This window comes from Neopelma chrysocephalum, unplaced genomic scaffold (genome assembly GCF_003984885.1).
Source record: "Neopelma chrysocephalum unplaced genomic scaffold, ASM398488v2 Primary Assembly neopelma1_23, whole genome shotgun sequence".
Classification (NCBI taxonomy): Eukaryota; Metazoa; Chordata; class Aves; order Passeriformes; family Pipridae; genus Neopelma; species Neopelma chrysocephalum.
The window spans coordinates 35,334,783-35,360,039 of NW_020897691.1; the positions used below are offsets into that span (position 1 = coordinate 35,334,783).

The 25,257-nt window shown below is 35.9% G+C and overlaps 1 protein-coding gene across 7 annotated transcripts in view; it reads left to right on the plus strand.

Annotated features, from left to right (window-relative positions):
• Positions 1-25,257, plus strand: part of WASF1 (WAS protein family member 1) — an 84,772-nt gene that overhangs the window by 54,280 nt on the left and 5,235 nt on the right. For 6 of the 7 annotated variants that reach the window (XM_027693381.1, XM_027693349.1, XM_027693354.1 and 3 more), the window contains 5 exons: positions 1,152-1,312; positions 12,459-12,593; positions 21,630-21,783; positions 22,584-22,701; positions 23,797-23,969. In XM_027693381.1, the coding sequence (XP_027549182.1) occupies positions 1,180-1,312; positions 12,459-12,593; positions 21,630-21,783; positions 22,584-22,701; positions 23,797-23,969 (713 nt within the window). In that variant the 5' untranslated portion in view covers positions 1,152-1,179. The remainder of the gene's footprint in view (positions 1-1,151; positions 1,313-12,458; positions 12,594-21,629; positions 21,784-22,583; positions 22,702-23,796; positions 23,970-25,257) is intronic. The other variant, XM_027693342.1, reaches the window with a different exon arrangement.

Genomic DNA, 25,257 nt, shown 5'->3' on the forward strand with positions numbered 1-25,257 from the left:
CTATCCCTCAAAAGCATAAAATATTTTTTGTTGTTCTCCAAGAAAATAAGGGTTGTAGACATGATGTTAAAATGCAATGAATGGCATCTAATCACATCCTGGAGACACAGAGGTGTTTCTCAGGTAGACTTAAGGATCCTGCCTGCATCCCTCAGGTACGAGTCCTGGCTTCAGTGAAAGAATATACTCCCAGAAAACATGGCAAGGAGAAATCTAAGCAGTCTTCAAGGGGAAAGTACTCCATTACAGTTGCCTTTGACTCTTAATTCAGTATACCATTCCATGTCAACAAAATTTCAGCTCTACCACCATGGCCTTGTGTTATTCTTATGCAAAAAATCTCTCAGTTTTAACCGAGTAAGGATAACAGTTGCTCAGTCTATACTGTAGGGAAGGTGCATTCTGTGGCTCAAGACAAAGCCTCAGGCTTTCATCCTGAGAACATTTTGGGGTAAAACTTCTAAGCAGAGGACAGATGGAACTGTATCAGGCTGTCTGGTTGAGGGACTGGGATTGCATACAGGTTATGTTGTGGAAAACTTGTTTGCCTTTCAGTCTGGAGAAGTTTACTGTGGAGACTTTTGTATTTGGAAGATGCATTCTTAAATGAATTAATTGTTAGTAGCAGTGTAGATGTGGAAGGGAAACATCTTCTCTTTTCTTACCGTGACTAGGTATGATTTAGAAGTGATGTTCAAATTAGAAGGGTGACTCCTGCTAGTAACAGGGCAAAATGAATAAATCATATCTACCTTTTGAGTGTAATAGACAACTAGTTTGACTTTGACCTCATAATAAAGGGAATTTGTTGTTGGACTTTGCTTGGCCTGAATAAGGAAGTAGTTCATCAAGAACTCAATCTTCCTTTAATGGGTTTGTACTACAAAGATTTTTCCTGTCTTTTTTTTTGGGGGGGGGAACCCGAACTGTAAAAAAGTATTTGTCTCTTCACTGAAATCTCAATCAGGTAAGGATTTAAAGAGAGAGAATGAAATAAATCTTTCTTTGGGCAAAGACAAAAATATTTATGTACTCACAGAGCAATGAATTCTATCAGTATTATGGAGCTGTTTTTATCTTGTTAGGATTAGTCGATTTAACTTTACGCATAACCTGAATTTAAAACAGTATTGTATCTCTTTCATTTGCAGGTTTGCTGGTCCTCTGATACATTTCAGAATGCCGCTGGTAAAAAGGAACATAGACCCCAGGCACCTGTGCCACACAGCTCTGCCCCGAGGTATCAAGAATGAATTGGAATGTGTCACCAACATCTCCTTGGCAAATATAATCAGACAACTGAGTAGCCTAAGTAAGTACATTGTCTTAATAGCTGTATTTAGAACTAATATATTTTACAGTCACAGTTTTTGTGTTTGAAGTACGAACACTTTTTCAAATTCTCAGTTGAAAATTATCACTGAGTCTTGAACGTACTCCTTTTGTGGCTAGTGACTAGCATGGACTTCTGTGAAAGAAAGCTAGGAATTTTTCCAGCAGCATGTGTTAAAACAGTTCATCCGTATATTTCTGTTACCAGTAGAAGATGACAGAAAAAGATAGCTGGAAGTTAATGAAGTCAGTAATTACCAACCTCAGAGCAATTCTTGAGTAGGGAATATGAGATAATGAGGAATTTATCATTGGTTACTTAATTCACTTAACTTAAACCCTTGGTCATGTTGTGGTCATTCAGAAAAAAAAATGTAGTTACCTTCTGAAATAATAAACCCAGAAATGTAATTATTACATAGTATTTCAGGCAGTTAATGGTTTTTCTTCCTTATTCTCGCTTCTGTCAACAATTGTACCCTTGGTGCATTTGAGAGGAGTGAATACTTCTCAAGCTCTAGAACTGTGAGGGAGTTTTGCTGAAAAGGCTTTAAGTTACAGCAACTTAAATAAGTTGTCGGATGAACCAGTATGATAACATTTTGGATTTCCAATACTACAGGTGCTTTTTAACCACTAGGACATTAGTAAGACTATCAACACATTAAATATTTAAATGTGCATTTATGTACATCTACAATGTGAAAAGTCTTTCAGTGTCATCATTATCTTAGTTATAGGTGATGTAGACTAATTTCTTAATTAGATTGATTTAATTATTGGTTTGACAGTGAGTCTGTTGTGGCAGCCTTTCAAAGCTGTTAGGGTGCCATTAGGTGGAAAACACTAATTGAGGACGCTAAATTATGCAATCAAGACAGGAATGCTTACAACACATAAATATGACCATTATTAATACAGCTGCAGCAACAAAGGAAATTAACTATTTAAATACTTTTCAGTGAACCAAGAGCAGGTCATATTAGGATGCAGTATATGGTCATCATCTGTAGTTTTGCGTCATTCTGACAAAAGCCCTTCTCAGACCAGTGGCTCACGTTCTAGCTTCCCCTTCCAAGTCACTCTTACTAATATTGCATTATTTTATTTTTGTTTACTTGTTTTAAACAATCTTATTTGATTATATGCTTCATTTGGGGGAATTTCCTTTTGTAGGTGGCAAACCAAATTTATATTTGATATTTTTATTTGGAAGTATCATTTGACCTTAAACCCAACACCAACTTTTAACTCAACATCATGGTCTCAGGTTGACCTATTGAGATTCAGCTGCCTTTGCTATGTTTTCTTGGTATACAGAGCTTGTATCCGACATTGTGTGTACAGCTGCTTAGGAGGAGGTCTGGTTGAAGCAATACCAGAACAGAAAGAACTCAATTAAAGGGAAACAAAAGAATTGAAGAATATCCATTGAATGCTCCCACATTTGTTACATAATTTGCCTAATGTGTAGCACTGAGAAACACTTGCGAGGGAATGTAGCTGTAATTACATATAACTCCTTTTCTGTAAAAAGAATGTCATTCTTACATGAAGTATGCATAGTTAGGAATGAGCCTAAATTAGCTGTTTTCACTTGAGTCGTGTTTCTGTCATGAACTTGTGACTCACTAGTGGTCAAAAAGGCATGCAATCTTGGATATGACAAGGAAGGTAAAACAGAAAGGAAAATGCATTTGTTTACTCTGCAACAGCAAGCCCAGAGTAGGTAATTCTGAATTCTTTAGAAGTTAAACACTAATGAGCAGAACCTGTTATTTCAATGTTTTGTTCTTCCTTCTAAATAGCATCACGGTGTTTGTAGGTCTTCTACAAGGCAGTGTTTATACCAAATGAACGAAGTTTTTAGTTTATACTGTGTGTGTTTTCAAAAAAAAACCCCACGTTTTTCCTACAATTAAAATAGGACATGTTTTGCAAAACAGTCCTTATTTCTCAGCAATGTTAAGGATTGCTCTATAGAAATGGAGATCATGTTACAAAGGTATGAGTACCTGTGAAAGTATTTTGTTTCAGAACTCTTTAGTTTTTCTGCCTTTTTATGGTAGTAGCAATACAAGTTCAAAAATATTCGAGAGTTCTGGCATAGGAGTTTTGTCTCTCATGCTTAAACCCAAATAACCAGTCTTCTCTTGGTGTGTCACTGTTATGTGCGTGCAGCAAGGCCTGCTGACATGCAGATAAATTTCAGCAGTTGCCTATGAGTCACAGCCAGCAGGCATGGTTTCGCAGCAGTCCCCTGGCAACCGGCTTCTCTGCAGTCCTTCGCTTTTTGTCTTCTGTGAATAATGTGTATGTTTGAGAATCAGCCTTTAAGTTGTAGGTGAAATGAGGCTTTACTCTGAGGGTGGAAACTGGTAGGATAGGGTTTCATTTCCTTTAAACTGAAACTGCTTTTGCTTTAGATGGTAAAGTTATGCAAATTTAAATGAATGGTCTTTGACTTGATTAATAATCGGTCATCTTTGCCTCTAAAATTTTTCATTTACTGGTCCTCAAATAGAGGATCAATCTTCTGCCATTATGGTTATGACTCTCATGATCAACCATTCTTAACCCTTCTTCTAACATGATGTGGTGAAGGAGTGCTCTCTTGGAATTGGAGCCTCCAGTACTTTAAACGAGACCAAAAGTCCTTATCGAGAAAAACTAAGTGTAGAGTTTTGTCATGTATGTTGTTAGATCTCCATTCTTGGAGACATTAACTACTTGACTGGATTAGTCAAGCAGCTGGATCTAATTGGATCTGCTTTGTGCAGGGTGTTGGACTAGATGACTTCTGAAGGTCTTTTCAACCTGAACAGGACTTGATGATCTTGGATACTATGTTTAAGTTATATATGCAATCAGAAACAATACCTGTTAAATGACAGGAATTCTGGTTTCCTATGTTTTAATATAAAATGAAAAGAGATTTACACCAGTATATCAGTGATAGCTGCTATGTATTTTCATACAGATTGTCAACCCTTTCATAGCTTATTTGATGTGTTGCTTTTAATTGTTCAGTTTGAGAAATTTTTTGACCTTTTCAAAGAAGTAGAGATGAGAGGACGAAATATTAATTTCTACTTTGAGTGATAGTCCTTGCCTTTCTCCCTGGAGCATGAAAACACATCAATCTGCCTTGATACAACATAGAAAGTTGCCTGTAAGTGAATTTTTCCCCGCTGTCTATTCCCAGTCTTCTCTTACTTCATAAAAGGATCTGCGTTCTGACAGCTTTTCTTCACACTGTGGCAACAGAAACTCTCTGGACAACAGCAACAGCTGTTTTAGTTTCGTAGCCATTCTTCCCTGTATTTCTTGCTTTCTGACAGTATCTGCTTTGGAGAAGATACTAGGTGCTTACCTATTTTTTTCAGCAATATTGCATATGCATTAGTACTCCGGTTCTGCCTGAGTTGGTGGATGTTGGTGTATGTCAGACCATAACATTCCTGCGTACGTGAAACACAAGTGATAGCATTGTTTAGCTGTACCATTGTTAGAAGATGGATAAATTGTTCTATTGTGTGCATGTAGCCTCCTCATTTTGTTCACAGCTATTGGCCAATCTTGGTTTTCCTTTTATTCAGCTGTTCCCTCGACACAGAATCTCAGTACCACATAAGAAACCTAACTGATGGGGTTTGTTCTTGGCCCTGGTCTCTGACACCTCCGTGTAGAGGGAGGAGAACATTTCTCCTTTTGAGTATGTTCCTTTACTGAATATTTATATTGCAGGCATTCAGAGTAAAACTTTTATTCAATCATAGCAAGATGTCATTCCCCATTTTTTCTTTTACCTCTGCATAAAGAAAGAGACTGCTGAATAACTCTTTGCCAAGCTGGAGTGCCTTTTATGTTAATGAAAATGATTTTCACTTGACACTGAACCTTCAGTAGCCTTTTCCCTCTATCTTTTCTATGTAGTATTTCCTATTTTTACCATGTTCTTCTAATACTTTCTTTTCCTTGCCCATTATTTGTTAGTTTTCAGGAGTGAAAACTTGACTTTAGAGCAAATTATTTCTCCCCCTTGTTTTTTCCTCTCAGACTCACTTAACTTTTCTTTCTTATTTTTTGCTTACCATACCATCCCCTAGAGGGTTTTAAATGCTGTTCATCTTGTGAGAGACACTTTCTCACCTCAGGAAAACCTTCAGTTTGCCATGGCTTAGGATGTTAACATTCAGTAAGTGGGAAATGTTTCTCCAGAAATACTTAGCAGTGAGGTGTCTGGACTGCAACTAATCTTTAGAACCAGGCCTCTTGAAAAACCAGTTTCTCTCTTCATCCTGTATGGACAACATATTCAGCAGATGGTAAGGTTGAATGATTGCATGATTGGAAGTAAGTCTTCACAGATCTTCAGCCAGAGCTTCAGTCAGCATTCCAGAAACAGCAGAACCCCTCTGGCGAGCCCTGCCGTGCAGATCCTCCTTCTCAGTGTGCTCAGAAGCATGTTCAGTATTCTCCGTGAATTTTCTTCATTAGTCATTCCTCTTTCTTCATTATTACTGCAATTGCCAGGGAACACTAGAAAAAGTGTTCTTTGATACATGGGGTAAAGAAATTGATGGACTTGAAAACTAAAGGCTAACTTAAATTGAGAGACCCCCATCCCCAAAGACTTTGTCTGATTTCTTGATCTTGTGTCTCCAGCAGTAGCGCTATTGGCAAAGTGATGCTCTTTTGTGTCTATCTCAGATGGTAATGAGGGGATGAACAAATGGTCAGTAATGTCTCACTGAAAACAACTGTGTTAGCAGAAAAGAAGTCCTGCCTGTCGTTAATTCCTTCCTACACAGAGCAGTGAATTCGGGTGATATTAGAAAGGAAAGGAAGAGCAAGACTTCCCTATGAAATGATCTTTAGACTAGTACCTTCAACACAAGTTCAGCTCTCATCAGTCCCTTTCACAGATTTCTGAATACATAATAGATAATCTCAGCCAATTTACTTGATGATGTCCTCAGTGGGAGGTAACAAATGATATCTCAGACTATCATGGCTGAAGAATTTTGAAGTCTGATTTTTTCTTTGTGGATGACAATAAGAAGCATCAGACTTGCTCCAGATATGGCCTTTAACAAAGTTTATTTGATACTTTTGATCAGTCAGGTTGTCTGATAAATGCCTGTTTCAATTTTCCTGACTAAAGGAACCAAGTTGTCCCTTCAGTACTCTGATACTCTATTATGACCCTTAAATCCAATCCTTGTGGACTGCTCTTACACCCTCATAATGAAGGTTCCTAATTAGCATCAGTGCTATGTATTTAGTACATGGTGTTTCAGAGCTTGCTCAGGCATAGCCACTGAGGTTCTCAAGGATCTATCAAGGTTCTTATCTCCAAGTTCACTCTCCTAGCTTTTAATCTGTCTCCTAGTCACTGACCTGTGAGATTGAAATGATCCTGATGAGAAGAAAGTCTAGACTTATAAGTGAAACTCAGATATACCTTATTTTTGCTAAAAATTAGATTATGTTGTGAAGATCTGAAGCTGCATCAACAGGCAATAGATATGTTAAATTACATGTCAGAATTAATGGAGGAGGACTTAGAATACCTTTCTTGTTTTGCTTTGTAGAAGGACCTGGATTATATATTGTTAGTGGCTTATGTGGTAACTAATTATCCTGAAAAAATGTTTTCTAATGAATACACTATATTGTGTAGGAAGGAACTATTCAGTAGAGAATAATGTAATTTAGCATAGTGTAAGTAAATTGGGAAAGAATTGTGCAATGAGACATGAGACAGATTTTACAGCTGCTCTTGTTCTGTGCTTTTACTTTTTAGTAAGTGTACTGGGCAAAAATATTGTTTAGTTTTTGAATGGGATTGCAATAATAGAAATCAAGGAATGATAGAGTGTAGGTGGGTAACAGACTGAATTCTTAGCTTATTCTTTCAGATATTTTGTCTATTTCTACATATTTTTTTTAAATGGCCAAACCTATATTTTTAAACGGTAATATTATTTTGTGGTTTGTGTGTTTCAATATATCAAAATATTTACTATTTCAATATTAAAATAATGTTTTTTAATATTTAATTTAATGACATAACACTTCATTATACTTTGCATTTAATAATCTCACCACATGTTTAATATATTACATTTTTTTATAATTAATTTAATGTTGGATTAGATTTTGTTTGTGTAAATGTTAACACACCGCCCCTCCCCCACTATCTCCAGAAGTTTGATGGATTATTTAAGGCTAAATTAATTAAGATTAATACTTTTGGCAATATTCGTCTTATTTTGGTTTTCCTGCTTGCTGCATCTTGCATTGGCCTGAGTTTTACTAGTCATCCTTGTGAATTTCTAGAAATGATGCTGTTTTATGGCACTGGGCACTGATAGGTGCTCAGTTTATTTGTCCAGATAGATACATAAAATTTAGCCCATGTTTCCTGTAGGCTGCTGATGCCATAACTGATCTGTGGGATGCTGTTTCAGGTTGAGATGTTGAAGGGTTTAGAACTCTTTCTTTAACAATGCAAAAGGATGACAAAGAAGTGACTTCTTCCACATGTCCTACTCCTTGTCTGAGAGCATGTAACTAAATCTGATGGTAACTGATCTAGTGTTGCAAAATGATTAATTTAAATGCCCTTTCCTTAAGGTTTGCTAACAGATACATCATTGAGAATGCTGTAGTTCAGGTGAATTTGAGGACTGGAGTTTCAAGGACACTGCTCATGTATGCCCTGACCCTGCAGCCTCTTAGTGTGGTTCTAAGAACTTGTACAACACAATATATAGGTCTTTTAAGACATCTCTTTGTCACGCTTTGTTTAACTAGCTTAAAATATGGTTCAGAACCTGGTGTGGTGATTGTGGTTGACTTCAGTTCATCTGAAACATACCCAGTCCCCCTGAACAAGACAAAAAGCCCCATTTCTTTTACCTTAGTATCCCCTCATTTTAATGTGTTGAATAGTTAGAAATTATTCATTTGTGCACAGAAGCCAGTGCTGCTGGACAAATGTTTAAGAAATTGTGGGGGAAAATTAGGAGATAAAACAAATTTAAAGGAACAAGTGGTGAAAGAGAAGCACTGTAAAACTGATCCATATTTTTTCACATTTTATAAGCCATTGTACATTTATTGCCATGGTAAGGAACATGAATGGATGATACATGTTTTGGTGGGTTTAATTTAAAAAAATGAGGAAGGCAGTAAGCAGTATTATTTTTATTTTATTTTCAACTAGTAGCTACTAGTTAGTATTCTGTTTTCAGCTCATAGTTCTGTTTTAAAAGTCCGGAAAATAGTTGTTAAAAAAAGCCATCAAAACACGTGCAAGTTATCGAGGAAAGGAAGGACAGCACATTGTTTCCAAAGCATTTTATTTGGCTGTCGAAAAAAAGGATACTGACTGACTGACACCACAGAAAGCTGCATTCCTGTATCCCTTTCTTATTAAAGGTTTAATTGTGAACAGAGCCCTTTGAGACATGAGGAAAAGTTGTGAAAACAATAATAAGGTGAATAATAAATTCCTTAATTAGACCTAAATAATAATGTATCCTCTTATTTAAATTTTAAAAAATGCTCTGTTAATAAAAATAAATGCCAGGCGAGTTTTGCAAATACAGTAAAATAAGCTTTCCACAAACATTGAATTATTTAGTTGCAGAAGTCTACATTGTCATTTAATTTATTAGGCAAACAAGATCACTGATCTTTCTGATCTGGTATTATGTATCCAGCTGTGACCAAGATCCTAAGGTGTTATTATTTTAATTGTCATAGTCAACTGTAATTCTCTTTATTGTACTGCATGAAACAAGAGTGGAGTTTTTCATCAAGTAGCACCTTAATATTGTACATTTTCTGAAGTGTTAATAATACTTTGGAATATTCATTGTATATAATGGAATTAATTTTGATTCCTTACTCTTCTAACATACTACCCGTTGTGTGGAATGAGCTCAACTTTGTTTATTAACGTATTTTTTCTCATACTTTTTTTTACTTATTTGAGTTTGTGACATTTTTTTCAGTATTATTACCCATATTCATATCTTTTGTAATCCCTTCAAAATTAAAGATACATTCATACAGAATACATACAGAGACAGCAACATAAACAAATACTAGATTATGAATGTTATATATGTATGCATTCACATATAGTAATCTTTTGAATGGTAGTTGTACATTGCATGAAATGCAAGCATGTTACTTTGCTTGAAAAAATATTTGGTTAAAAATACCTGCGGCTAAATAAAGAGACCACCAACAGACATGTAGGTAGAGACATGGCTGGCATACCACTTCAAATGTGACAGGTTGTTTTTAATGTATTTCTCATTTGAGGATTAGTGTTATAAGCATGGGCAAATTATTCCTTGCAGTATGTTTGTGACTGTATGCAACATAATGAAAAGATTTTCAAGACAGATTATGTGCAATTGGAACTCGTTAATGAGGTAGATGAATTGTAAGCCTGATGAAATGATACAGATAAAACTGTAGCCTTAAATACACCTATAAAAGGAAAGTTACTTGATTTTAAAGCCCTGCAATTTACTTTTTATTCTATACATGAAATTTTACACTTGATTTTAATTTTAATTTGCATGTCTGAATATTACATGAACTATCTAGTTTAAATGAATATTTCTGAATATATTATCTGAAGTACATTAACGTTTTTGCATATGTGTGTTAAAAGTTTAGGAATCTTGCTCTTAGTGGATCACATTTTTAAATAATTTCTCTTGCTTCAGATACAGGTTAAAGAACATAAACTTTACAGAGTTTCAAGACCTATATTAGAAAGTCTTGTGTTAGGTGAGTTGCCAGCTGAGAAGACTTTACTTAAACTTTCCAGCTCTGTTTTGATGTGGACTGGTGCTTAAAGACAAAGGTCCTAAGAATGGCTGTGCCTTTGATCTGCTTCTCGCTGTGGCTGTTAGCAGTTGCTCCAAGAATGAGAGCAAGACAGCATGTACAATACTCCTACTAGTCTCCCTGCTTTCAGCTCTTTACAGCCTGGAAGCCTCTTCCACCAGCTGAGGTTTCTGTGTATTTCCTAATGCTCAGGGTGTCTCTTTTCCATAACTTTGTATCATTGGCAAACTTTAATCTCATTTTTTTCAGGTCATTTACAGATACCTTATATAGCATAGATCCCAGCATAGAAACTTAAGAAAACTCACCTTTCTCAAATGTGAAGCCTGATGATTTACTCCTATCCTCTGTTTTCTACCTTTTGAGGAATTATTTATCTGTGGCATGTTGTTTCTTTCGTATACCCCATCTGTTAAATTTTCCCCAAAAGCTTTGATTAAGTACTTTCTAAACTCTCTTGGAAATCTCACCAGATCATAGCACTCTATCTGTGTCCTTATAAACAATTCAGACATTTCACTTTATAAAAGCAGCGTTACCTCTTCTCTAACAAGTCATCCAGATGTCTGCTGATTCAGTTCTCCGTAATGATTTACACTAATTTGTCTGGATGTCAGCCTTACAGGTCCGTAGCTCTCAAGATGTTCCACAAAAAAAGCTTGAACTTTATTGTTGTGTGCTTCAGTGTGTATAAGAAGATTTACAAATTGTTACTAATATTTGCTGATCATTTTGTTAGTTTATTTTTGTAATTTTTATATAGTCCCTTCGATTTCTTCGAGCCTCCCCCAGTGAGTTCTTGCATGAGGATCTCTCCAGTTCCTTTCAGTGAGCACCAGTGGAAAGTGTTATATTAGCTTTCTTCAGGGGTCTTGTCTTCTCTGTATTCCGTTATACCTTCATTGCCAATCAGCTCTGCAGACTCTCTGGCAGGCTTTCTTGCTCTTCATGCCTTTAAAGGAATATTTATTGTTAATTTGCTAGTTGCTCCTCAGACTAGTTTTTGGGGTTTATGTTTAATATGCCAGAATTTATGATCCCATCTATTTTCTTCTTCTGTACATTTCTTCTGATATCCCCTTTTATATTCCATTGTTTATAGTCATGCTGGTTTTCTATTGCTATTACCTAAGTCTTAATAAATGGTATGTGCTGGCCTTGTGCTTACTACTTAGTATCTTCAAGTAGTTTCCACAGTACCTGTAGGGATTTGATTTTTGTTCTTTTGATACGTTTATATAAAAATGTCCTCATTTTTATGTATACTTCCAGATGTATAGCTCACCAAAGGCTAAATTTCCATAGCTATATTTTCCTTTTGTACCAGGCAGAACCTGAGTGCAAAGCAGGTTGTTAGAAATTTGTGAGATTTATATTTCCAAAACCAACGTAAGTGCACAAACACTACACAAATTACGTATGCACGATATGGCACTAAGTTTTAAAAGCTATCACATGGTATTTCAGATGCGTGGCTACAAATTTTGCTAGGCAGTCTAGTGGGGTTTTTTCAGTGACATCAGCAAACTACTCAAGTGGAATCTGGAGAGCATTAGAAGCACTATGCGAAATACTCTGTAGAAGAGAAACTCGTTACTGATCCTTTTCTCATAATACTTGAATCTCTTGTTCTTTTGGGCTAAACATTTGATGTCAGTTGAAGTGAACAAAGGAGATTTTTTTTTACTTCAGTATAAATTGGTCAGTTACTAGAATTTTGACCCTTCAAGGTAGGATTTATTATTTTAATGTGTGTTTTTGAATAGTCTGGTTCTGATTCACCTAGATGTAAATATCTGATCTGCCATTTTTGTAAAGTCTGCCGTACAGCAGAAGTGAAAGTTATGCTTCATTTTGAGAAAAATGTTGAGGTAAATTTCACTTGGAAAGATTAGTTGTCGCTCATACAGGAGCGATACCTCCAGATGCTGGAAGTGATCCTTTTATACATATTCAGGAAACGAAGCAGTCTAGTTCCTTGCATATCATCATAGTTAGAAGAATTTATCTGTCCTGTAATGCATTAAATAATTTAATTTCTGATAAATAACTTGCGAATTAAATATTTAACTTCCATTTGATTTTCTGAAGCATTCATAATGGGCTCAGTAAGTACAGGTTGTTACAAGTGATACTCATGCCTCTTAGAATTACTTAATTAAAATAGTTAGAAATCTTTTTGAAGGCAAACTCATTTGGCTGTCTTGTCGTATGCTTGAATTTTTCTTTTTTTTCCTGTGTTTCAGGTAAATATGCTGAAGATATATTTGGTGAACTTTTCAATGAAGCACACAGTTTCTCATTTAGAGTCAACTCCTTACAGGAGCGTGTAGATCGCTTATCTGTCAGTGTTACACAACTCGATCCAAAGGAAGAGGAATGTAAGTTAACTCCTGCACTGAAAATTTCTTATTTTGTCACTCAGACACCACTGATACGTGAAATGGAAATAATAATAGTTTAATAGTTTAAATCATGGTTATAAGAACACAGAGCAAAGCATCATGAGAAAGAGGTCCATTTCTTTTTCTGCTACAGGTTTCTTTTATAGCCTTGAGCAACTTTCTGAGCTCAGCATTTTCCTGGTTACTGAATGATTCCGTAACCAATGAACTTACATGAAAACAGCTACAGGAGAATGTGTCACTTCAGTAGTGTTATGTATTAGTGTTAAGAATATTAAGTAATACTATGTGAATGCTTGGAGATAAGTCTTTACTCTTTTTTTTAACCTTCCTACTAATTCCCATGGGATGTAAACCTTTGTCCAAGTAGGGTTTTTGCATTTAACTGGTACCATCTTACTTTCTGTATGATTATAATTGTATAGCTTCATTTATTGATGCTATATAACCTCTTGGATTCTTCCTAAATAGCTCATTAGGGTATAGCTCATGCCTGTAAGATCAAATTTTTATGGAATTTAAAGGATGCCTCGGCTTTGTGATGACGATAGGAACATTGACCACCTAATTTGTAAATGCCATGAAGCTTTTTTGCCTTCATGGATATTTGTTGGTTGCAGGTGGAACTATGAAAAGTCTTGTCATCCCAAAGAGTTTAGGGTGTTCTAAACTATATGGTTAAGACCTTGAAAGTAGAGAGACATCCTATAATGAAAAATAACTTCAGATTGCTTGTGGGATCCAATTTTAAAGTATAGAAAGCTGTTTCAGTTCTGGATGTCTAGGTATGATAATTGTGTATTGACAGGAAAAATGAAGTGTCAAACCAGGGGCATGGTCTTCAGCTGTCTTTGGTTGTAGATGTTGAAATTTCACTAGTAGCAAAATTAAGCTAAGAGAAGTTTTGGTTCCGTATTTTGTGTGACATTAATTTTAGAACAGGTTTCGAAAGACAGCTGTTCAAAGCTAGTAGCAGATTTTCCACGAAATCATGACTTGCCTAGGGGAATTCTTACATTAATGGGATTTTCCAAGTCTCTTGACAACTGAGCATAAATCATACATATACACCTCTTTTTCCAATTGTTGCGGTTTAACCCAGCAGGCAGTTAAACACCACACAGCCACTTGCTCACCCCTGCCCTGCAGTGGCAGGAGGGAGAAAACTGGGGGGAAAGAAAGTAAAATTCATGGATTGAGATAAAGACAGTTTATTAGGACAGACAAGGAAGGGAAAATAGTGATAATAGAATTAGAATATACAAAACAATTGTTACTCTATGCAATTGCTCACCACTCACTGACAAATCCCCAGCTAGTTCCTGAGCAGCAGCCTCCGGCCAGCTTTCCCTGTAGTTTATGTGCTGAGCATGATGCCATATGGTATGGAACGTCCCTTTGGCCAGTTTGGGTCAGCTGTCCCAGCTATGTCTCCTCCCAACTTCTTGTGCTCCCCCCAGCCTGCATGGTGGTGGAGTGGGGTGAGAAGCTGAAGAGTCCTTGACCACTGCTCAGCAACAACTAAAATATTAATGTTATGTTATTCTCATCCTAAGTTCAAAACACAGCACTATATCAGATACTAGGAAGAAATTAACTATATCCCAGACAAAACCAGGACACTAATAAAATACCATGTTTACTATGGTCAGATAATGACAAAAATTCCTTTCAGTGTACCATAACAAATTGTCAGCAATCGTAAACATGTAAGAACTGTAAAAGCCCAGAGTGTTACTGTAATTTTTGCATTTACTCTTGACAGCCTAGTTTTTTGTTTACATCAGAGTGGAATGTGTATTGATGTGGTATATCTACTATGTTAACTTTTCACATTTCAGGAAAGTGGAGAGACCATTTTAAGCCATTGAGTTAAGGCATCTAAGGATGGAAAGATGGAAAATTGTACTATTCTGAGAAAATGGCCTTTGACAAGTTTGGCTTTAGGTTTCAGTACTAAATATCCATAACTGTTTGATGTAAGAGAATTGCTAGAAGTAGTTTTAAATAGTATGTAGTCCCAAATGAACCATATCAATAAATTTTCAGAGTACTGTGTATACTATAACATTTGCTAAACTCTATAACTAAAGAAAAGGACAGAGACTGCAGTTAAAGAAAACAGGGCTAAGAAGAGGTCTAACTCGATCAAGGCCAGAGTGGCTAAGTGTGACTTGTGTCTGATCCCCTGGATTTGTCTCTCACACCGTAGAATAGCAGTGACTCCTACCATTTCAGAGGAACGCATGCAGTCCTCAGTGTCAGGAGCTGTTAAATGACTAATTTTATTAACCTAAGAATATCCAGTCCTTGAGCCATGCCCAGTGCTCCTTATTCACAATCATCTGCCCACAGTGAATCACCAGATGAGGACAAAGGAGATGAAACAAAATTCAATATTATATTTCCTTAAAAATTAGGGATCAGGAAACTTTTTTCCTTCAGTGTATGGTTTCGGGCTTGAAATTTAGAAAGTCATCATAGATAGTTTTGATTTAGTCCTAGTCTTGGCTAAAATAGCTGGAGGATGCTAATGCATGAAGGTGGGGGGAAAACATTTGGATTTACCTTTCTTAACCCTCTATGCAAGAATTGAAGCAAATTTCAGTAGTTCTGCTCAGCTAACAGCTTGAGTAAAATGGGCTGTACTTGTGAAATGAGTCTCATCTGCTAGCTCTTTGCCAGCAGGCAGTAATAGAAGATTTAATAGGTTCCTTTGGGCCCATGCTATTACACAAGAGAAAGAAATTAAGATTCATTTAAAGCTAAGTGGCATGAACAAAAACAGCCCAAGTCAGATTCACTGAACGAGGTGCAGATACTTGACAAGATGTTTGTGGTACAGTCAGGACAATAATAAGCTCTGAATTTGTTTGAATAGTCTGTTTGTTTTCTCATTTTGAATTATTACAGTATCTCTCTGAAAGAATAAAACCAAGGTTATGATTTTATCTTGAAGGACCTAACTCCTGGTGCACAATCTTTCTATCATAGAAGAATTGTTGTGGACTTGGTTAGGTTTGAATTATTACTCTGTTTTCAAATTCTTGATTTCTCAGTATTATTAATTTCATGTTTTAATGGATTTTTTAAAATACTTTATTCTTTTCACGTATATGTGGGTTTTTCCCCCTCAGAAGATACCAAACTTGCATGCAGACAAAAAGAAATCCTCTGCTTTCCTTCAGGAAACTGAACTTTATTTCAATTTTTTAGGAAACAAGTCTGTATGTATCCAAGAGTAATCATATCTGGGGTCTTTTTAAGGCTGAGAGAACACATTCTTGCTGTAAAGCTGAACTAAGGTTGACAGTTTCAGTAGCCCTGCAATATAAGATGTTCTCATAGGTGATAAAATAAATCCTAGGAGTATAGTTTCTTTCCAACCATTTTAATTTCAGTATTTACTTTATAAATAACATTAGTAACTCTTTCCATATATATGCAAATTTTATAAGTAAAATAATAATTTTTTCTTAAATGATGACGTTGTAAATTTATTTACATCTTTAAGTGTGAAGTACTGCTAAAAGTAAATAATGTCAGCTGTAGAAATCTGGCAGTTTTTAAAAGAATATGCATTTTAGCATTTATGTGGTTCTTTTTTGAAATGCTGATACACAGTACAGCTCTGATGTATAGTGCATTGAAGTATTGGAAAATAGTTGTGTATCACTCAGAAATAAATACTATCAGGGCAGAAGCAAAATTCATAAACTCAGAGTTTATCAGAATATTTTGATATCAATTTAGTGGCTCTTTAAATATAAGCCACCTAATTCTATTTAAATCTCAAACCACAGTATTTTAATCTCAAAGGCAGTCTATCAAATTTTTGATTTTTTAGTAGCATATCTGTTACAACCATGAAAAGCAACTTAATGGCAGAAGTGCTATGGGAGAGCAGCCTGGCATACTTCAGGGAAGGAATCAGTGTTGTGAATTGTATTTCAGTAGACTTCTGGCTTAGAGGACATGCTTGGTTTTTTTCTAGACATTCTATAAATGTTTAGAGTTCTATAAATATAAAATTCTAATATATATATAAATTCTATAATTCTATTAAACTGGTAGTAGTTCAGAAGTTTAGCTGAACTAATGCTAAAGAGAGATTTTACATTTTGCTATAGCAAAAAGATGGCATTTGTTGGATAGAAACCTAAACAGCTTGACAGCTCCTTGTGGTCTGTATACTTTTGGATACTATGAAAACGGGAGACTCATTCAACTTTAAAATCAGGACACTCAGCCCATTGTGTGACTTATAAGGTAAAGGTAGTAAATCCCCATTGAAGGGGCAGCTTGCTGTCTCTAGCCTCTGAAGAGGAACTTGGTGACTTGAGTATAAATGTAATCAAAGTTAAGAACAAGGAGCACATGAAAATTGGGTCATGATCTCCACTTGTAATATGTTAAGTGGAGAATAACACCATTGTAAATTCATTCATTAGAATTTCTACCCCCAAAGGCAAATAAAGAAAAAGAGTCTTAAATTAAATTGCATAGTAGATCACTTTTCCTTGTGCATCTCCACTCAAAAAAGGTTGGATTTGGGTGTATCTCCCTCTCAAGAATCTGTGCCAGTAGGCTGAGCCCCAATTGCTCTCCATGCTCCTTTTCTAATTTTCTTAGGCCCTTAATTAAATTTATGGGTTATTTAGTAAGTAGATCAGTTTTAAATTAGTATGTTCAAGGCTTAATAATCTATCATAAGGGCATGATATTGCATATTTTGTGTATAAAAAGAGAGATCTGGACAAAATGTCATTTGTTAAACAATGTGGTGGTTTTGTTGGGACAGCAGATTCAGTGCTTGATGCTGCTGGGTGATTCACATCTTCTTAACAGGCTGCATGGGGCTCCATGGTTCCACATGCTGCATTTAAAGCAGCTTCTAAGTCCTCTTAAAATGATCGCATTAATATTTACATCTGCTTTTTGTTTACTTGTAGTAGTTAAGCTACATACATTCTCTCCAAAGAGAGCTTGAGCTGTTTCAGAATTTTTTAAAACAGTATTTCAGAAAATTTCTCTTTCATATGTGGAGGACAAGCCCAAAGGAGAATATTGTGTGATCTACAGAAGTAGTCTCTCTCAGCAACTGTTAAACCTGCAGTGACCAGACAGAAGTACTCTAATGGCAGAGAAACCTAATATGTGTGCAATTCTGATCATTGTTGAAATGGATAATCATTAAAAAGATGAAAAAAAAAAGTAAAAATAAGATTTAAGATTGCAGTGTCTTTGGGAACTGAATCAACAAGTCTTTAGCTTAAGAGAATTTTCAACAGCACTACCTCCTCCCAATTAATTATCTTTAATTGGAAACTTACTCATAAGTTATTCATTCAATAGTGTTGTTCTTTCCTCCCTGCACTTTTCAAATTGCTGGGTAAGATTTTGAAAAGAGAAAGAGAATTGTGGGCAACTGATTCCATTGATTTGTATATAATTTCCCCTAGTTATTTAGTTCTGCAAGGAGTCACAACTGTAACTTCATGGTCTTGAAAGATGTCAAGATCAAATTCTGCAGAAAGCATTGAGAGTGAGCTTTTAAAAGGAATATGTTATTTATTTGTTTGCCGTCTTCACCTTTGTTTACCAGTATTTTTTGCCCTAGAACCTAATCATAAATTGCATATTTGAGTGAGTGTAAATGAATAATAAAAAAAAATCTAGTAAACTTTTTTTCCTTCTGATGAGGTAAAATGTAGTATTTAATATATTTGAAAGGTTAAAAGTAGCAACTTTCTGTCAGTATGCTGATGTGCTCCGTACTTGACTTTTACTACAAATTGGGGATTGCAGTTTAATGAGAGGCTTACTTAGAGGTAAAATGTTATTTAGTATATTGATTACAGATTTGTTATTGTATCGCATTAGGGTTTATTGTTGATTACAAGTAAAAATGGACTGACATCTCTTTTTCAAACCCAAATGTACAAAAGATTGGCAATTTAGCTTTCTGACAGATAATTGTAACTTAAGTGGAAAATATTGTTGTATACAGAAGGTTAGACTGGCTGATATTTCTTTTCATACAATCAAAACAACAGACACAATAAAAATAAACAGGCATTTGTTTAGATTGTTGAATGAATGTTTAAATTAAATTGTGAATATCTCAGCATTTAAGGAAATTATTTAAGACCCCATTTTTTATTCATTGAGTAAACACAAGTGGTGTAGCAGATGGACTTCAGACAAATATATTCATATGAAATTTAGGATCTTGGGGTATACAAAGATTTTGGTGCTAGTTAGGAATTAAGCAACTGGAAGCTTAAATTTAACGGCATCAAGTCAAATGCCTGCAGCTTTTCCAACTCCTCCTTCAGCCACTTGTCTCTTCTCACACCTGAATTCATAAACACATCCAATTTGTCTGACCTGTCCTCTTGCTGTGCCAGTTTGTCAATCAGCCAAAGCTGAATGGCTGGATGACCAGCCAGGTTTTCACGTATTCCTGCACTGAGGTGGTGAGCCAGGAGGGTGTCTGTCTCTTAGCCAGCTGGCAAACTAAACAAGCGGCTTTGTGAGCCAAACCGTCCACAGCCCAGGATTATGCTGTGCTTGCGACGTGGGATTTACCTGATCCCTATACGTAGGCAAGTTGTATCTGTGTCGTGATTCTCAGTTGTTTTGTGTGCCACATCCTTTCATTTCCTGAGTAATGTTGTCCTAAGGTAGTCAATTGTTTGGAATAATGGTATGCTTTTTAGGGAATGCCTGTTACTGGATAACAGCACAGGAAATGCGGCTTGAAATTCTACAGTGTATGTTTTCTGTGAAGACCTTTACTGTGTATATTAGGTTTAGAAAGTAATTATGCTTATTGTTGTTATGATTGATTATCCTCAGGTGTGTTACCCCTTGTACATGTTTACAAAAAGTGGAGTTTTAAGCAAGAAAATGAAAATTATGAACTAGACTGGCTGTAATTTGCTCATTGAAGAGATTAAGGAATGCTAATAGTTTAGAGAACAGTGTGCTCTGTGAGCATTTAAATATTAAACCGAAGAACTGTATTTATTTATTGGAATAAATTAATTTACGCACAGGTTCAGAGGAAAAATATACTGAGTTTTAGCTTTTGTTGGAAAAGTCTCCAATAAGTGACAGTTAAAAAACTTGCAGGATTGTCAAGCACCTCTGAACAAGTACATTTGGTGTGATTTGTATAACAAATAACCCAAAGGAAAAGTAGCTGAAGTATAAAAGAATCTAAGACTTAAGTTTTAAATGAGGTAAACCGCAGTTCTTCTAACTGTGAACTTTTGCCAGCAAATAACAACTTGTACTTCATGACAGGTACAAAATATATAGGGTTATTTATGAATGCAAAAATACCTACAGAAATTGAGATGCCTAGCTGACATTCATACATTATAATACTTCCTTCACGCTCCTAAAAAGACTTCTGAGCAGCTAATTAAAGGTATTAAAAAGAATAAAAGACACTGTGATGAATTAGAACCTAAGGGTAAAAAGGAGGAAACTTCTCCAGGAATACACAACCTTGCCAACTGTAATAAACTTCAAAAGCCAAAGTGAGAATCAGATAAGTCCTGTCTTTAGCCTCACAATGGATGCTGTCAGTATGCTTAGGTAAGAAGACAGAACACTGCAGAATTGCAAGCCCTCCGGAAAAAAATCCTGCCTTCTGCCCCTTTTTGATCATAGAACAGAAATCCAGGTCTCTGTGTGTGTGTGTACATATGTATGTGTACACTTCTGTGTGTTACAGGAACCAGAGTAAAAATGCAGTTTTCAACTTAAACAAATATTTTCAAAAAATTGTTACCAAAGGCCCTAGTGATATGGAGGGAGGGGGGGAAAAGGATGTCTTCTCATCTTGCATAAAGAGACACTACTATCAACCCGTTTCTATAAAATAAACATAATTATTTATAGATAAAATGCATGTGCTGAAAATACTCTCTTTGCTAGTATGTCTTAAAACTGTTTTCAGTATTGTTTGTGATTTTAAAAAAAAAGAACCCAAGCCAATGGAAAGATCTGCTGCTTTATCTAATGGAAGTCTAATGCTGGCTGCAAAGTTAGCTTTGAGACACACTTGGACTTCAGGGATGTAGTAACGGAAGATCAGGGAGGGAAAGAAATATGAGACTAAATAGGTATACTGTTTCCAGAATTAAAAGGGCAAAGCTTATCAGTTGTGGTCACTTTTCCATTAATCTTTATCTAAATTTTAATGATTTTGAAATAGAAAAGGATATGTGGGGTTTAACAGGAGTAGGTAAAATATTTGAAATCACTGATTTATCTGTTGTGTTCATGTAGTGTTGTTTTCCTTCAAATCTTACATAAAGATAATTGATTATTCCTAACTAATGTGTTAAAAAAGTCAATGGTTTGCCAGAATGAAACAGAGAAATCTTCTCAATTAAACAGATTAAAAAACATCATTTGACTAGTTTCATGTGTTGGAACATAGAATCACCTCCCATTAAAACTCATTGATCTCGCTAGCATAAGTGATTTGATGGTTTGGCATCTCAGTGGGCCTTTAGTGGAACTGCTGCATACATGCAAGGAATGCTAAGTTTGGCTTGCTGATGGCATAAAGATAAAATCCATACTGAGAGAGAGAGAGAGAGTAGTTTTTAGTACCAAAAGGATTGTGAAATGGAGTATGTAAATGTTATTAGGTACTTCTGAACTATCAAATGGTATTTTATAGTTACAGTAAGCAATTTGTTGAACTACTTTGGAGAGACAGAGTTCTGATATCTATCCAGGTGAGAAAAATGTCCTGTGAAGCCAAATAGAGGATAATGTGGTAGAACATTACAGATATGTTTTTCACGTAGTCTGACAATACCTTGCCATGGTAGTAGTGCTAGATGAATTTATATTTCCTGTAAAATGCCTAAGATATAAGTAGTAATGCTTAATATTTATTTTTTAACCAACATTAAGCAATTCCAGATTAATCCAAATCAAATATATTTGGTGGGGGTTTTTTTAAATGGCAATATCCCCTTTCAGTGTCACTGCAGGACATTACAATGAGAAAAGCTTTCCGGAGTTCCACAATTCAAGATCAACAGCTGTTTGACCGCAAAACTCTGCCTATTCCTTTGCAAGAAACTTATGATATTTGTGAACAGCCTCCTCCACTTAACATTCTCACCCCTTACAGGTTGGTAAAATAAAATTAATCAAAACCGATTTCTGGCTTATTTTATGTAATAGCGAGGCTATATCCAGGCACCTTGCTCATGTTGAGTAGCACTTGAATATTTAAGGAGCCAGACTAGAAAATTGTGAAGCTGCTGGAGGAATAAAGGCAGCAGAAGACATTATAAGCATTAAAACTTTACTCCATTTTACTGAAATTTTAATGCAGTGTAACAATGGTAAGAAAAAGCCATTTTTATTCCCTGTATTTATTAAACTGTGTAATGTTCTTGGATTAGAAGTGAAGAAAATAAACTGTTAAATATGTAGAAAGAAAGGTCTTTAATGGAAATCAGTTGATTTGAGCCTGGTGCTAATAACACCAAGGTTGTGGGTTTGATCCCTGTATGGCCATTCACTTAAGAGTAGGACTTGATGATCCTTGTGGGTCTCTTCCAACTCAGAATATTCTGTGATGCTGTGAATGTTGTTCTCTGTCCCAGAGTCAGTTTGAATCAGTAGCTGAACACAAGCAGCCACACAATTTTGCTCAATATTGTAAGAGAAAGATTTGAGTCATTGGAGTGGGAGTTTTCTGATTTATGATACTCTTTATTTGTCTACAACTTGCATTCAAGTTACCTTTCTAAAATTAGGACCTTGGATGCCAGTAAAGACTGTCATCTCTTTTATGTTCCTCAGTAAAATATTTCAGGGTCTGAGATACTGAGTGTTCCTTAATATGCCTTTCTTTTGTCTTAATATTTGGATTCACATGTTGTCAAATAAATAGCATGCCCGGTTTGTGTCATTGTATTTCAGGGATGATGGAAAAGAGGGTTTGAAGTTCTATACCAATCCTTCATATTTCTTTGATCTATGGAAGGAAAAAATGTTGCAGGACACCGAGGACAAAAGAAAGGAAAAGAGGAAGCAGAAGGTATGTATGTTAACTTCATAGAGCTTCTGGTTGTTTTTTACTGAAAGGGCTTTGCTTGCAGATATGCTACTTTAATAACAATCCAAACTTTACAGAGTCATCTTTATTCAACTAAAACTACTTGTAGTAATTCAATTCCATCAACTTTAACAAATAACTGAATAGTAATAATAAGAGGAGGAGGCTAAAGCTTTCATGTTTTAGTCTTAGTGTAACCAACATCAGGTTTGTCAAAACTTTTAAGTATACTAGCAATGACTCAACGAAGAGGAATACACCAAGAATAAAGAATTTTACTTGAATATTTATTTGTAATAAAAATTTTTTACAATCTTACAGGTGAAAAAGTTTGAATGACATTCTAATAGATATATTTACTCTAAATTAGAAAGAAAGTAGTAGGAAAAAAGCACTTTGCTTATAATTTTCTTTAAATTGAACAAGCACTTTTGCGAAAGGTAGTGCTTTTTTGTTTCACCATTATTCTGTGTAGCATGCAGGACTCTCACCTCTGCGACCCAGGTTCGAATCCCAGCCAGTCCCCCGGGCAGATGGAACCCGTTAGCCCTGTAAGGCCATCCATCTATGAGGTCACTCTAAACAAACCTACGTCCTGAGGACCTCACTGCCATTGTCCAAGCTTGCTTGGCCCCGGCAGATGAACCTTAGGATTAAAGGGTGGGCTCAGTTCAGCGCAGGCTGTGTCTCACCTAAAAAATCCATTGCGCAGGCTGGAAAGGTAAAAAGACCTTTCCCCAAATCTTCGTTCGCGAAGACTGGCCATTATTATATTATTATATTATTATTATTCTGTGTATTTCATACGTAATGGAGAGAGTAAATATGTGTCAAATTCATAACTTTATTTCAGACTTAAAATAAAAAGCTACTTATACAGTTATTTTTCTCTGTATTATTCAGCTACTTATCCACTAGACTGAGGTTTCTGGCTCTTACAAGTCTTTAGCCTGAAAGTAAATTCTTCTTGCACTTGAATTGGGATTGTTTTCCATTATTTTGCGGCTGATGTTTATATGCAACTAATTAAAAAACACTGTCTAAGTTGTCAATTTTGTTTGCACAACTCTCCTACAGCAGAAAAATCTAGATCGTCCTCACGAACCAGAAAAAGTGCCAAGGGCACCTCATGACAGACGGAGAGAGTGGCAGAAGTTAGCCCAAGGTCCAGAGCTTGCAGAAGATGATGCTAACCTCTTACATAAGCACATTGAAGTTGCAAATGGCCCAGCTTCACATTTTGAATCAAGGTTCCTTTTTATTCTTTCTATCCTTTATTAGGTATTTTCGAACTGCATAGCGAGCATGCTTGAGAAATGGTCAGTGATAAGATGGTACTGCTATTCTTGAAATGCACTGGAAATCATTGACTTAGCTTAATCAAAACTCAGTTTTAAAATACTTAGTGTGTCCTTAAAGGAGTAGTTATTATGTTGTTATTTTCAAGAGTAGCGTGAATCCTCATGGTATCCTTGGGGATGTTGTTGTCATCTGCAGCTTGAAGAAGGTGTAGTGTCACTGCTGCAAGCTTACACCCAAGTGCGGCACTACATTCCTCCAGTCTTGACCTACAAAATCCCTATTATTCCAGTCTCTTGATTTTTCTTAAGCAGACGCTGCCAAGACTATATGTTGGGTGTGATAAGAACAAATGTCCACTTGGAACTCAAATGAGAATGCTGAGCTTCTCTTTACTCTTGAACAAGTACCAGATTTGATTGACATTTCTGGTTATAGCCTATTACAAAATCCAACCTGTTGAATTCTCATTTCACAGCACGTATTTGCTGGTGGCTAAAAGTGGCATTTCACATGGGAAACACCTGCTGTGTTTACGCTTCTGGTGTTTGTGCAAAACCAAGTCCATTTTACCAGCCAGGAAACATCTGATAGCAAAGAGGGCTGATGATTAATATTAGGAGATTGGGGGGTATGTTTTTCTGGGGTTTTTGTTTGTTTTGTTTTTTTAAATTCAAAAGTATTCACTGTTCTCCAGAAAAGTTAATTTTTTTCCCCCTATCCTTCTCTTGCCAAAAGCGCACCATAAGAGAGTATTTTGTTTAGCTTTGTAAGGTCTTCAAACAAACTCAATAATGATGGTGAATAATAACGGCAACTCTAGGAGAGGGTGTTTGCTGTCTGAAAAATGGAAAAACCTGCTCATTGAAAACTTAGTTCAGAATGTGAAAATGGTCTCAGTGCACTTCACTCAGTGGGGTACAACTTAAGTTATGGTACTTAGCATATCTCTAGGAACAGCTGTATAGTATCTCTGTAAAGTGCTATGTCAAGTCATTGACAGAAACATCTGCTTTCCTGCTGTCCTGTTGTGTTGTACGTTGGATTCCACTTTAGACGCACTTGTTGGGGGTATCCTTTTATATCCAGGATCCTGCCCTAAACCTTGATTATCTCATTACCAGTAATGCAATTATGAATAGCGCTGAAGTGGTTGGGAGCACTGCATGTGCAGAACATGTTGTTCAGATACAGAATAGCACTGGGCTTTGGAATAATGGAGTAGAAACTTCACCCCTT